Genomic DNA, 14,303 nt, shown 5'->3' with positions numbered 1-14,303 from the left:
AACAGCTTATTGTGAGCAGATAGATAATGGTATATCTCTCAAAATAAAATAGAAAATAACAAAAATTTTTCATCCAATAAAACAAAATTAACAATCTGATTATCTTTTGTTCTCACGATATTTCCACCTTCATCTACAAATAAAGGGCCAGAAGGAACTTTTAAGGTACACATTCACTTTTCTCCCGATACTCACTCTTTATTCACTGTTTTCTAATTTTTCGACTGGGTGTCGGAGCATCTCTACTGGAGCCAATTTTAGTTAAAGACTTATTTTACGGGTCAAACTATCGCCATCTAGCACCAGCCATATCTCTTCTCCGATCGATCGAAAAGACTAGCGGCAACAGATGGATTAATTTGCATTTAACTGTTTATTCCATTTGTACCGGCAAATGCCAAACAAAGTATAATTTCATCACAACCAAGAGAGCTCTGACCTTAGGATTACAAAGATCTCAGTTGCATAAATCCAAAACGAGATACCTCATGGCAAATGTGGACACAGCGTGGTTTTGGCAGGGCAAAACTCAAAATAGCCTGCAGCAAAGAGAGCCCATTGGTTGGGCCCAACCTTTATAATCCTCTCAAACCTCAAATAAACCCCTGTTACTCCTCCACTGAGGTTGCCGCGCCGGTTGCATGATGCCAAGGGCGATGACATTAGGAACACCTTGCACTTGTGGGAGCCAAATGTTGTCACCTTTCTCATTGGTGCCTGGATCAGGAAGTAACCATCAGCATTTGTCGTCCCATTTAACTTTAATTCACGCCTGCTGCCGTTATTGCACCGCAACTCTGCAACTGCGCCTGCAAATTCATATTACAAACCTTACATATAAGTTCAAAGAATCGACATATTGATCTAATAATTTTATCATCTTCTAAAATGAAATTATGCTAATGAAGATGCGTAATGTTCTGAATGTTTATCAACTTTCTTTCCCGATATAAATTGCTCCTTCTAGTAGGTATTTGATCCATAGTTTTCCCCCGTCTAACTGATGGAAGAAGGTAAAGTCATGATAATATATTGAGAATGTTCATGCAAACGAAACCCACAACACGTCGGTTATTATATTGTGAAGTATGCCTTTGTCAAAAATAAGCCTTATTTGGGCTTATGGTGGGTTTATAAGATGTAGCCATCAAGCAAGAACATAAAAAAAACCGCCCACTACAACTATGATGTAAAATAGATTTTAACTTATTCCAGTTTTGAATTTGTCTGGAGTTCCCTTTTTTTGTTGTTGGGGGAGGGGGCGGTATGTATCATGGACTTTGGATTACATATGTACGTCGTCAGTCTCTCTCTCTTTCCTTTTTTTTTTTTTTTTTGCTAAACAATCTCTTTGAAAACCTATCATAAAACATCAAAGAACACATAATGTATGCCCAGAAATTCATCAGAAAAGCTCAAAATGGACTTTTAACCGAAGTCAAGTCTCTGAATTATGAAAGCTAGAATCAAGTGAGTTGTCAATTTCCTTGGTAGTGGAGGCATGAGAAAGGGAACAGACCAGGAAGCGGTGATGCATCAAGGAGCCTATCATAGTTGCGTAGCTTACAAGACCGGCAGTAGATCACCCCTTCAACGGCCATGGGAAGCCTCACTGGTGGAAGGTGGAAGGGTGGCTTAATAAATAGAGGAGGTGGTGGTGGTGGTGGTTCCCTGACCAAACTCTTTGCCTTCTCTTCTACTTCATTAACACCCTCTGCTGATGAGGAAATCAGGAGCAAAACCACAAGCTGAACCACTCGGCCCCTCGCCTCAACCATTCTCTTCAATCTTCTCTCTTCAGTGAACGAACACGGAACACTCTTATGGTGGTGCACTCCAAAGCATTTAACACCACATCACTAAATAGGGGAGAAAGAGAGAGAGAGAGAGAGAGAGAGATCTACCATTGGAAATGGGTCGTCCCTCACCACGATCCTCGGCGGTTTGGGTTGACCAAGTGGCAAGAGAAAGTCGGTGGTGGTTAAAGAGACCAGAGTACTAATATCTGTATTATGGCAATAGTCATTGGGGTTAATAATTTGAGCATGGGCTTGAGCTTGTATACCTCCTACCGCCTGGAGAAGAGAGACGCACGTGAGTACCCGGAGGCGACGGCGCAAAGCTGGCTTTCTAGCTGAGTGGCCAGAAGATCACCAAGTCGGTCCTCAACAGCAAGACTCCCACGAGTTTCCAAACTTGAGCCCGCATGTCAGGCATCCCCGGGATATCTGGTCTCAATTTAACAATGGAGTAACAACATCTAGTGCTTCAACCCCAATTAACACGAGTTTCCAAACTTGAGCCCGCATGTCAGGCATCCCCGGGATCTCTGGTCTCAATTTAACAATGGAGTAACAACATCTAGTGCTTCAACCCCAATTAACGTTCTCTGAGAAATATCTTGAAGCCGCCAGCCCCTTGCAATTCTGCTGCCGAGGTCGAACTACTACAGTAAACCGAAATGTTCAGGACAGAAGCCGGTATATATTCTAGTTCTTATGCTCCGTTCACGTATGCTACCCCGCATGCACGAAAAACAAAGTAAAATAAGAGGATCAAAAGTAAAGATCAAATGCACTCGTATATTTTCACTACTAATATTTGATTTGCAATCAGAACTAAAATCGGAATAGATTGAAATCAAAATCAAAATCCTCCAACATTTAATTCGCATCCAAAATTAAATCGAAATTGGAAAAAAATTTAAATTTTTAAGAGAGAATGGAGATCGAATTTTAAAAAGATTGAACCATTTCCATTCCATCTCAAAATCGGAATAAAACTCTTCCCAACCAAATGAAGAGCCATCCATTCCCATTATAATTTCAGACCCTATTCCCTCCAACCAAATACCCCCTATCATAGAAGAAGACCTGTCCAATGATTCCCATCCAGGTTGTTGCCTGTTGTATGCACCATGCAGAAAAAATAAATGCATTATCAGAATCAGTGTATATATACCAGAAATAAACAGCAACTTCATCCTGACATACATGAGAAATAAACAGCAACTTCACTTATTCATTCAGGACCCCCTCCATTTAGCAATCAACTCGATCCCCCCATGAGAATTCTGTAAGAATGATTCAAAATAAAGGAACAAATAAAAACCATATCTGGTAATCTCACAACACCATGCAACTATCTTATTCCCAGCAACATATTTTTTGAAGTAAAACTTCAACAAAAAAGGTAACATACAGCATGTTGTCCAATAAAAACTCAACACTGCATGAGCATCCCATATAACGTTTGTCAACTGAGTGAATTCACCCTCCAGAAAGACACAGGTATAATTCGATTGTTTGCCAAAGTATTCCCTCGCTGCAAAACTGGTCTGCATCTTGAATTCAGACTAATCTACCTTAGTTTCTTCCAAAAGAAAAGTAGTAACTCAACAACACAAGCACCAGAGCCACCACTACCGCTGGAGCAGCCCATAACCAATATGAATGTGACTTCTTCCTCTTAAGGATGACCCTAGGGAGCGGAGCCCGACCTTTTGGGCGATTTCTGTACCTAGCTTTTTCTTTTTGTTCTTTGCTTGATTCGGAAGTTGGGGCTTCTATGTTCACATTAGTATCTTCGGGCTCCATGATCTGCATGTCCATTTCAGTCTGCTCATCCGGGGCAGCAGGTGCAGACGTCCCTGCCTTTTTCCTAGCTCTCTTCTCCTTTTCCTGTACGAATTGCAAAAGGATTCTAAATGTGCCGATAACATATGACATTTTTAGATAGTTTATCAGTACATAAACTCAATAAAAAAAATACAACCAACACTTGCCTTGAGTTTCTTTTCAGCTTCCTTTTGAGCTCTGATTGCTGCTTTTGCTGCAGTTTTCTCAGCTTGCCTCTTCTTCCTCTCCAAAGCCAACTGAGCTTTTGCAATCTCCTCCTCTCTTTTCATCTCCTTCAACTTCACAGTATCAATCTCTTCAACTTTTGAAGGCTCCTTCTGGGATATGTCAGTCACTGAAGTGTTTTCAGTCTCCATGGGACCACTCATCTTTCTTTTCGATGCCACCTCAGTCGATTTAGTATTCCCATCATCGTGTAACTTGCGGCTAGTGACAGTATCATGTAGTGGAGCAGGGTTCGCACCCTCCTTTGCTTGTTTTACACTTGCTTTAATCGGCATGGTCTCTGGTTCTGTAGATGGTGCCTCCGAAACAATTGGCTTTTCGTCAGGGTTTCTCATCCGTCCATCCCTGCTAAGCTGCCGAATGTCAAGTGATGGCAATATCCTCTTCTTATAATCATCTCTGAAGTCTTTATTACTGTTCCACTGTGACATAAATTTCTCTTCCTGACACGTGAAGAAAAGAGATTAATCAGCTGATCTGATAAGGAGAAGGAAAAGATATGTTCATGACAAACCTCGGCATGGGCAAGCTCTTGCAGTGATGCTATATCCTTCTTTGCAGCAAGATCCTTGGCAGTGTTCAACAGTGAACGGTTTTGAAAGTAACATGCATTCTGAAACCGAAGCATCAAAATCAGCATTAGGCTCATTTACCATGGCAACCATGCAGCTGCACTATGTAACCCACCCATCCTGACAGCCTTGCCACTGCTTAAATAAGATAAGATGGTATACTGCACCATGTTTGCACCAGAAAATAAATGCATCCAAAAGTAATTTGGAAAGGAATCTAGAGAATAAATACATAAAATTTTTGACACTCAAGGCCTACTAACTATAATCATTCAATCTGTAATTTACAGAAAATGCACTAGCACTCTTAAAATTTTTTAATGATGACTAAAAAATTTAGAATCCGATTGCACTAACAGATCAATAATTAGAGAATCCCATTATCAACCTAGGAATATAGCCCAAATTCATTACATCTGCCTAAGCCTATGTAGTACTTTTAAGAAAGATCTCTGGCTCTTAAATGATGCAATCCCATTAAATACTACTATTGCATCAATAAGAAATTGTTGAGCATCACCATGGAGAACTTAAAAGGAAGGTATGCTGGGATAGCCAGACAAGGTTACAGATAAAAGTGACAATGCCAAGTTAGGCACATATTTATTAGCTCAAAACTATAATTGCCCCATTTTGGGTTATGCTTTTAGTGGTATTGGATAAAAAGTCTTGAACTATCTTTGGTTATAATTATCTAGCTTATCATGAATCCTGGAGCCAGATCATGGACATTCTATACAATTCATTATATATCTAAATGCTTGATAAATGTTTCCATATGTTTACTATTAAGTACTAAGATTTTCTCACACTTTTGGAAAGCTTATGATTTTCTCTGTCACTTTGGCTGGACCTAGAATCACCACCCATTTCCACTATTTGGTATCCAGGGGCTGTCAACATGTGAATGGATGCTCGTAATAGTTGAGGCCCCCCAAAAATGCCTATAGGCATAAATTTTTGATCTTGGTCTACAATGGATGAAGCAGGTACCATAGCACTGACAATTTTATTTTCATAGATCAAACAAAAAAGACTGTGAAGATAGAGACTAAAACTGTTACAATAATGCAGAAGACTCAAATGTCACTAAAATTAATACCCCGCCAGATCTTGATATCTTGATTGATAAAATACTGATGGTTTTGTGCCCTTGATAGAGAGCAAACATACTTGCCGAAATAATAACCTAATCCATGACCAAGCATCATAGCAGAGTGGGGGAGAGAAAGAGGAAAGCACAGCTCCAGAATAATATATGTCAGGCACATGAATAACTAGAAAGCATAGGCATATAGAGTGATATTGAGTTATACAGACCCACATATATGAATTGATTTGGCTGGTTTCACAAGGAAAGACACAATGCATGAATCTAAAATGATGAAATGAAGAACATACTAAAATGGAAACACAGATTGTCTTGTTTGACTATTCAAGTAGGAGATCAAGTTGAAGGCATCAAGAACAAGAACTATGTGCAAGAATGAGATTTTGGAGCACCTGTGGCACCCCAAGTTGAAAATAAATTGACTTTGGGTCATAAGTTGGGCAATCTCTGGATATTCAAGTTATTGGCAAGTTTGGCATGCCCCTGTTTGCTATATGTCTAGTACAGCAACTGCAAATTCCAGCATATGTTTATTTGTTCTGAACTGAATAAAAGTACAGATCCTAGATCACCAAAATTAGAAATTGAAAGAAGGTTTAAAGTCATTTCTATGTGGAACCCGCAAATTCATTTTAAAGAGTGATTGATAAAAGCTTATGATATCAAACATCATAATGAAAAGTAAATCATGCCTCCATTGAAGTAATACGGTGCAAGTAGGTAAAAGTAACTACCCCTTATACTGAAAATTGTTGTTGTTTAGACACACACACACACACACACATATATAAAGACTTGGAGTTAGATGTAAAGAATCATACTGCTTCATCACGTGCTTTTCTCAATTCATTGAGAGTTTCAAAAGCTTTGTCCTTCTTCTCATTCACAGCAGTCAACTCCTCCTGCAAGGAAATGATTTCACCATCTATGGTCTTCAGTTCTTCCTCCAGTTGTCTGATTTTCATCCTAACTGCTTGTTGCTCCTTTTTCAATCCATCAATATCACCACCTAGTAACTGCAAAAAAATAAATAGAAACAGTGAAATCACAAGATCTTGGGGTACACAATAAGATTAGAGGATTAAAATGGATTTCATGCAGAGTCTGTGAACTTACTTTGACCTGGTCTTGAATAGCTTCTCTCTGACCTAAGGAATCCTGAATTTTAGCTCTCATAGCAGCATTAATGCTAACCTTTTCTCTTGTTCCTTCAAGCTGTTTGATCTCCTTCATCAACTGTTTCTCCTCAACTAAAGTGAGGCTTTCATGTTGCATACGATAATGCAGGCTTTGGATCTGTTACATTAAAACAAAAGCAGGAGTTAGATGCCAAGGCACCAAAAACCGAGTAAATTGAACAGCTCACTTACAAGTTCATTAAGCTCTTCCTCTGAAGAGCATAAACCCATTCCTTTCTCCCTCACATCATTATTTGCGCTACGCAGCTTGCCCAAAGCTTCTTGAAATGGTTTCATTTCTTTTCTCTTCTCATCCATAATCATCCGGTATTGTTTGTCCTCGGCGGTCAAAGGCTTTAATTGTGAAATCACTTGTGCTCGCTCAGACTGCAGCAAGAGAAGGGGAAGAAAACAAAAGAAAAGAAAGTTTAGAATCAATAGGACCATATCACTGCCTTTTTTATTTTCTCTTGTCACAACATGATTGCAGTGCATTCTAATGAATAAAGTACAGACAAAGCTAATTCTCCCACACAAAACTAAAAAAGAACAACACAGTGAATCAATCAATTTGGGAGAAGCGCACCCTTTTGGCCCTTAATGCTTCAGTTATCTGGAATCGAGCTTGATTCTTCTTCTGAATCTCTTTGTCAGCTTGTTCAATTTTGGCCCTCAGTTTTGGGTCTTCATAAGAACGGTACTTGACAAAGCATAAGGTATGGATTTGCTTTGGTGCTGGCCACTCATCTACAGCATCCTTTGGAAAATTGAGATTGGCAACATGATCTCCCTCTTTGCTCTCTCCATTCAGTCCATGTGAATCATCCACAGAATCAAAATTTCTCGGTCCATCAAGTCCCTGTCCCTGATTAGATTTTGTCTTGCTATCCATTTCAGCAAGAAATGTATTGTCTCCTTCAATTCCTTCTTTGACCTGGCTAGGAGTAATATCAGCCACGACTGCCTCCACAACCATAATTTCTGTTAAAGGTTTACAAAATACCAAATTAAAATAGGCTCAAGTCCTCCCGAATATCCACAAAAAGAGGCCATTTATAGTAACAATTACATAGAATGAAACAAAAATTACATGGAGGCCATCCCAAGTCTTTCTGTAAATCAACATAGTAGTGAAAGAAATTTTGATGCAAAGTACCCATTAAGATGTACGTCCAGAAACCATTTAATCATGCATTTACCCACTTGATGCACACAAGCATACCAGATTGCCCATAAAAGACAAATGCATGGGAGCATATCCATTTGTAAGCAGGGTTTGCTCTACCGGTCAGTACCGATGCATAGCAACCATAATGTACCATACCTATACCGACCCAATGAGCAATAGAGAGGGCATACCAATATCCAGTATCCCAAACCGAGTACTGTGTTGGGCATACCGACACTGTAATAAGATGGTACTAATATGGAGTCTGATATCAAAACGACGAACCTTGTTTGCAAGTATGCCCATGCAACAGAAAGAGATGCAGCCAAATAAATTCTCAGAAGTAGAAATGCTGGCAAGTGTATGAATGTTCAAAAGTAGATCACCATCGATGGTAATACTAGAAATTACGCAAAGCAAGATTAAAGCCTTGGATGACAAATTTAAAATTCTTAATTATCATCATAATTACCTCTTCTTTAAACAACATGTCAAGCAGAGAACTACCTAGCATTATTTTATTAAAAAATATATATGCATCAATAGAAGATTCTAATAACTAAGTTTAGTAGAATTGTTTGAGATATTGCCTCAATCTAACCAAGATCTATAGCCAATTCCCTGTAGGCAAAAGCATAGAGCTCAAAAATCCTTGAAAATGTCTTAGGGAGAGCGAGCAATCACACTAAAAACTAAAACATCTCATCTTGCAACCTAAAGTAGATGAAATGAAGCTACGAGAGGCAAAAATTGCAACTCTTCCACAAAAAGGTTTCCAAGATTATGATGCCATCCTCACCATTTTCCATGTCCAAATTATTGTCAGATTCCACATATTTATTTCCACATCACTATATGCCTTTGTTATTCGCCAACTAAGTGCATAGTCCATTAATGACCAATAATGGTAAATGTCAAAAAAATAAAAAAGGCACCTTTCATGCTTGGTAACTTTTCTCCTCTTGCACAGAAAATGGAGTTTCATCACTTCCAAATGACCACTAGATGGACCCCCAGTTAACCGAGACAAGCTGAACATGATACATTAAGCAGAAGATAACAGGTCATTATCTATCAAAATCATCTTCTCTTGGCTACAAAAACCAAGTCGAAGGACCTTTCCCCACATAACACAGCAACTAACCTCTCAAGGAGATTAGGTTAGAAGCACAATTCCTAAAAGCATGATTCTGATTCATCAATCTCATACAATTAATCGAATATTGTTTTCTCAATTAGACATATTATAATTGAGCTCTTGCCAATTAGATCGTAGTGGTCAGGTTTGGTCATAGCCTGAGCAACAAGGTTGCATATGGACAGGCCAGACTAATGCACTTGGAGAAGTAGCCTAACCCCATGCACCCCATGATGTGCATGAAAGAAAAAAGGAGATGCACTTGGCCCTAGGTTTCTATGTTAATAAGAAAACTTACATGTTATTTAATCTCAATTCTTTGCTTTCAGATAATAAAATAGATGGCTAAGATTAACCCTCGTAACTTACTCAGCATGACCTAGTGATACAGAGTTATGCATTTGCTTTACATCAACCCTGTCCATTTGCTTGCTTCCTCTTGAACCCAATGGTTTCTCCTCCATCCTCACCCTCAGGCAAGATAGAAGCCTGTTACGATATACAGCCATCTCAATGTTTCTCTTCGTATATATAGTGTTTTAGAAGGAGGCAACAATATGTGGGCAGTCAAGGGACCACATAATGCATAGGTGGTATGCAGATTCATATGCAGGGGATATGTGACTGGTGGCTTTCTATCATAAAAATAATAATAGCAACATTAATAAGAATAATAAGTGATACTTACTACTCACTACTTAGAACTTAAAATTTAATAGTGATAATCATATCGTTTTATAAATTAACATTATTGACAATACATGCACCTGGCATAGCCATAACCTGCATCTACCTACCAACCAAATGAATCCCTTGCATGGGCTTGCAGAAGAGTGGGTCATGTATACAACTTGATAATGCTAAGCAAGCCACATATAAAGCTACATAATGTTAAGTAGGGATGCAGCCAGACAGCATGGCTGTCTATTTGCCCATATGCACCCTAGTCGCATATGATAACCCCGTATAAGGAATGCATTGCAGTCAAGAGACCATATCTGCATATGTGGCCACATATACCACTTTATAGATCAGCCCAACATCTTTGCACTACACTTATTCGTAGAGCCACAAAACCATTCATACAACTCTAAGGGCATGTTTGGTTGGGGGGGGGGGGGCGGGGCGACTTGGGCTCTGGAATGGGAATGAGAGTGAGTGACTCTCGTTCCCGCCATTTAGTTGGGAGAGTCCTATTCCCATTTCAATTCCAAAGAGGAATGGAAATATCCCAATCCCCCCAAAACCCAATCCTGACTCTCCGCTAGTATTCAAATCCGATTTAGATTCCGATTCCTCTTCCGACTTCGTTGCAGTCACGAACCAATTGCCTCAATTATGGTCATTCCAATTCTCATTTCAATCCATTCCAATACCAATTCTGAGTCCGATTTGATCATGAATATCCATACATATATATCCATCGTGAAAACAATTATAATAATCTAGAATTTGGATGAGTCCCTTGCAACTAGAAACAACAGAAGGCTCAACACATGAGGAGCAAACTAGGTATTAACAATTAGGACAATAATGGTTGATAAAGAGGGTCTGTCCACCCAACCTCTTTAACTTCGCTTTTATCTAATAGTATATCATGTAGATTCATATTTTCCTTCCCTAGTAGATAGAACTTCGCAATCTTTTTTTAAGTTTTCAGAGATTGGATTTATAAACTGTGCTTCTCCACCAAAAAAAAAAAAAGAGTTTGCGAATCATGCTTCTTTCTATTTAAGACCAATATATAGAGTATACAGCATCTTAAAGCTTCTCTTTGTTGCTTGTATTGGTAGTTGCCAACTATTTCCAAATATCACGTCCTAGCCTCATCTGCACTAGAGATATCTTCAGCCTAGAAACAACGTAGAACCATCACATTCCTAAAACATATGAAATATCGAAAAGAGTTTTTTTTCTTCCCCCTTTTTTTTGAAGGAGAGGGGGAGGTGGGTTGGGTTAAAATCACATAAAATCCAAATCAGATGGTCATGTAGTTGCCCGTAGTTTCCTTGAATATCTATCTCTCAGAATCTAAGCATATAGTGTTTTTTTAAGCTAAATATCACCACATGAATGACTCATACAAGTATACACAAGTGCAAGGAAATGTGTACAGATAATTCTGATATGTGTTCTTGAACAACATCTTTCCAATTACAGCTGGTTTGCTGCTACCCAAAAAGGCCCAGATCCACTCGCCAAAAAACTCATTTAACCTCATGATTCAGAATATAATTTATCATGTCAAAACTAAATTTATTTGGGAAAAAAATAAAATTACAGTGATAAGCCTCATCAGTCATCACATCCATTGAGAGGTTAAAAAACAATACTTTACAATTCAGTCCTATCTAACATCTATATCCTCTGCATGGAAACTGCTCCCGAATTCTCTCTCATTATGTGCACCAAAATATTTGCTATGTCCCACACGCCTTTTTCTAAGATTCCGAATGTAAATGTTTCCGGGAATCCATAGCACAAAGTCACTGAGACAAAGTATTAAAATTCGTTCAGGTCTCAAGCATGTTCTTTATAAGTATTCCAAATGATAAGCCAAGCATGTTCTTCAAAATATTAGATAAACCATATAAAGAAGCAAAAACAAATCATGCATGCACAACGAAAGACCCAGTGTTTGCACCGTTTCTTTAGGTGGTCTTTCCCTTTTCTTTGTAATCGCCTTCCTCCGAAACCCTTTATTCTTCTTGTTCGATCTACAAATTAAATTAACATATAAAAATTCAAAAGAAATCCCTAAAAAAGAATTTGAAAATAGAAAACAAAACCATACAGAAAGAACGATCAAATCACCAAAGAATCACTCCTTGACCAAAAAAATATAAAAGACCTACCACTATCCAAATAAATTAAATCGGTAATCATTACACGAATCCTACAAATAAGCAAAGAAATCCATTCTTGATCTATAAAATAGATGGACCCACGTAAAGATCCTCGAATACCTACACCCAGATTCTACAACGAACACAAGAAACGATGCCATTTCGAAAAGGCCCAAATCAATAAAATCCCGAAACGGAGAAATCGAGGAAAAATCCACGAAAATGCGATCGAACGAAACAGATAGGAGCAAGGATCCATACCTCTTGTCCAAGAATCGGAGAAGGCGACCCTTTCTTTAAACGGGGAAAGGGGAAGGAGTGGCGGAGGGGAAGAGAGGGGCAGTGATATCCTCCGCCCCCTTCTATGTTCGGAAAGAGCCGGGTTTATATGGAAAGCGATCTCCCAAGCGGCCGATACAGATACGGATGGGGTAGATGAATAGATTTTATTAGTGCGATCGAGATTGCGACATGGGGGAGGGAATCGGGCTTCAGATTGAAGAAAAGATCTCCTCCTAGTTTCACTTCCACGAGGGCGGAGACCTGGGGACCGCGGTTTCGGAACCGTGGATCGCGGTTTCCGGCTTTCGTTTTCTACTTTCTTCTCTGGTATAATCTGAATTCGGGCACACCCGAAGGAGGGACGTGGCATTTAGAAGGTGCTTTTCCTTCTGCCACGCCACGGTACGAGTAGCCAGGTGGGAGCTCTGGGATGAAAGAGGGCTGGGAATAGACCCGGACCAGCCGGAGACCCGTTGGCCCAGCTGGCTTGGGTCGAACAGCCGGACCCAAGCAAAGCTCGAGACTATTCGAGTTGGGCTTAGTTCTAAAAATAGAGCTCAAAAAATTGCGGGCCAGAATTTAATTGATGTTAGGCTCGGCCTGAGCCCATCTCGAAGCCCAAGATAGGAACCAAGCCACAAACGTGAGCCTAGAACTAGGCTTCTATCGGGGGCAAAATAAAAAAATAAAATAAAATAAAATAAAAGCGCTACCTGATCCTCCTTTCTTCTCAGCTAAAAACTCTAAACTCGCGTCCCTCCTTGAACTCCACGGTGATTAGCGACCTCTCCTTGAGCTAAAAATCCTTTCTTTGGATCTTTCTCACCTCTTTCCAGGCCTTTCGCTCTCTCCCATTTTGCCCTAAAACTCGGAGAAGCTTGGGCCTAGATCCAAGCCCGCCCAATCAGTTTTCGAATCAAGCGGGCTCCCACACAGGTAAGACTCGGGCCTGAATTTTGAAAGAAACATCGAACCTCTGATCTGAAGCATGAAATTTTATTCAAATCAAGGATCCATACCTCTGATCTGAACCTATGTTAGGTTCCTATGCAAAGAAATCCATCATATATGGTTTGAGTAATGCTGCACTTTAGAGCATGTATGCATAAAAAAAGTCATGATGTAGACATTGCAAGTGGCAAGTTACTTGGTCATGATTCAAATAAAAAAACATTAATCGGCTAGGATGAAGTATATAATTCATATATTATTGCATTATTTTTAGGGTTCATTTCAGAAATAAAGTAGGATTGAATGGGAATTTTGTTGGATCTGCGCGTCATAAATTCAGTGGAAAAATTCAGTCCAATCCTACTAGATTACTTAAACAGGCCTAACTACCTATAATCTCTGCACGTGTATCTCCACCCTCGCCGGCCTTGGTCACTTAATTTCAACGCCATCTCCACGTCCACCGTTTCTTCTGTGGTCTTTGTTGCAGGATCCGAGCTTTCCTCTTGCGACTACAGCCTTTTCCACGTTCGTATAGCCGCCTCCACATGGCCATGTCCAACTGTCTTTGTCTCTGATTTGGGCAAGTTCCAAGAGCCATTCCAGCACTATATCTTTTCCATGGCTATCCGAGCCCCCACCACGGCCAAGTCCATCTAGGTCACTCTTTAGTGCACAAGAAACACGATAGGCTTCAGCTGACCAGTCTCTCATCGCTAATGGAGTTCTTGATTCATTAATTGATTTCTCCAAAACAAAACTTGCAGGACCATTTTTAGCTGTTTAATTTCTATGGTCGCGCATGATGGTGACAAGGTGGGAATGGACGGAGAGGTGAAGGTACAAGGGACCAGGGAAGAGGAAGAGGAGGACTATGGGAGGTGAAGGAAAGATAGATGAATAGAGGATGGTGAAGTTTTGAGACCAGACTGGCTTTTTGACCTTTTTATTGACAACAGAGGGCAAGAGCCAAAGCAAAGTAAGAAACGCAGTTATAAATACATGTCACTTCACAGCAGATATCGAAGCTAAGAAATAGAAGGGAAAGGAAAGAGAAGATAGACGAGAGGCGGACGGCTGAAGTTTGTTTTTTATTCGGTGTTAACGCATCAACTCCGGCCAGTTATTCGATCCGCATGTCGTGTGTGAATCCTACGTACGCCGCCAATGTTCGTGTTTTGTCATGCGCGGCCC

The 14,303-nt window shown here is 39.8% G+C and overlaps 2 protein-coding genes across 3 annotated transcripts; both read right to left on the bottom strand.

Moving 5' to 3' along the window:
* Window positions 1-316: 316 nt before the first annotated feature.
* Window positions 317-2,777, bottom strand: LOC105048077 (non-classical arabinogalactan protein 31-like). The gene is made up of 3 exons (XM_073260472.1): window positions 1,905-2,777; window positions 1,520-1,795; window positions 317-809 (listed from the first exon to the last, which is right to left on the bottom strand). The coding sequence occupies exons 2-3, from the start codon at window positions 1,776-1,778 to the stop codon at window positions 487-489; spliced, it is 582 nt and encodes a 193-aa protein (XP_073116573.1). The 5' UTR covers window positions 1,779-1,795; window positions 1,905-2,777; the 3' UTR covers window positions 317-486.
* Window positions 2,778-3,120: 343 nt separating this feature from the next.
* On the bottom strand, window positions 3,121-12,543 carry LOC105048078 (proton pump-interactor BIP131). 2 transcript variants are annotated; one of them, XM_073260471.1, is made up of 9 exons: window positions 12,138-12,359; window positions 11,675-11,747; window positions 7,311-7,705; window positions 6,917-7,111; window positions 6,663-6,842; window positions 6,368-6,562; window positions 4,378-4,476; window positions 3,779-4,306; window positions 3,121-3,674 (listed from the first exon to the last, which is right to left on the bottom strand). In XM_073260471.1, exons 3-9 carry the CDS (start codon window positions 7,698-7,700, stop codon window positions 3,366-3,368), a joined length of 1,896 nt encoding a protein of 631 aa, XP_073116572.1. In that variant the 5' UTR covers window positions 7,701-7,705; window positions 11,675-11,747; window positions 12,138-12,359; the 3' UTR covers window positions 3,121-3,365. The 2 variants fall into 2 exon arrangements, with proteins under 2 accessions (XP_073116572.1, XP_073116571.1); XM_073260470.1 differs by lacking the exon at window positions 11,675-11,747 and having other exon boundaries at window positions 12,138-12,543.
* Between the last annotated feature and the right edge of the window lie 1,760 nt (window positions 12,544-14,303).

Source organism: Elaeis guineensis, chromosome 7, assembly GCF_000442705.2.
Source record: "Elaeis guineensis isolate ETL-2024a chromosome 7, EG11, whole genome shotgun sequence".
In the NCBI taxonomy this organism is placed as follows: domain Eukaryota; kingdom Viridiplantae; phylum Streptophyta; class Magnoliopsida; order Arecales; family Arecaceae; genus Elaeis; species Elaeis guineensis.
The sequence above is the reverse complement of the archived record's forward strand: the minus strand, read 5'-3'. Positions and strand labels throughout refer to the sequence as shown.

What these genes read in the sequence shown, in the direction of transcription:
- LOC105048077 (XM_073260472.1), bottom strand. Translation starts at nt 1,778, where the DNA reads ATGGTTGAGGCGAGGGGCCGAGTGGTTCAGCTTGTGGTTTTGCTCCTG. An exon ending in TGATGCATCACCGCTTCCTG is followed by an intron (nt 810 to 1,519) that starts GTCTGTTCCCTT and finishes ATGAATTTGCAG; the next exon opens with GCGCAGTTGCAGAGTTGCGG.
- LOC105048078 (XM_073260470.1), bottom strand. Translation starts at nt 12,528, where the DNA reads ATGCCACGTCCCTCCTTCGGGTGTGCCCGAATTCAGATTATACCAGAG. An exon ending in CTATTCAAGACCAGGTCAAA is followed by an intron (nt 6,563 to 6,662) that starts GTAAGTTCACAG and finishes ATTTTTTTGCAG; the next exon opens with TTACTAGGTGGTGATATTGA. An exon ending in AAGAGCTTGCCCATGCCGAG is followed by an intron (nt 4,307 to 4,377) that starts GTTTGTCATGAA and finishes TTCACGTGTCAG; the next exon opens with GAAGAGAAATTTATGTCACA.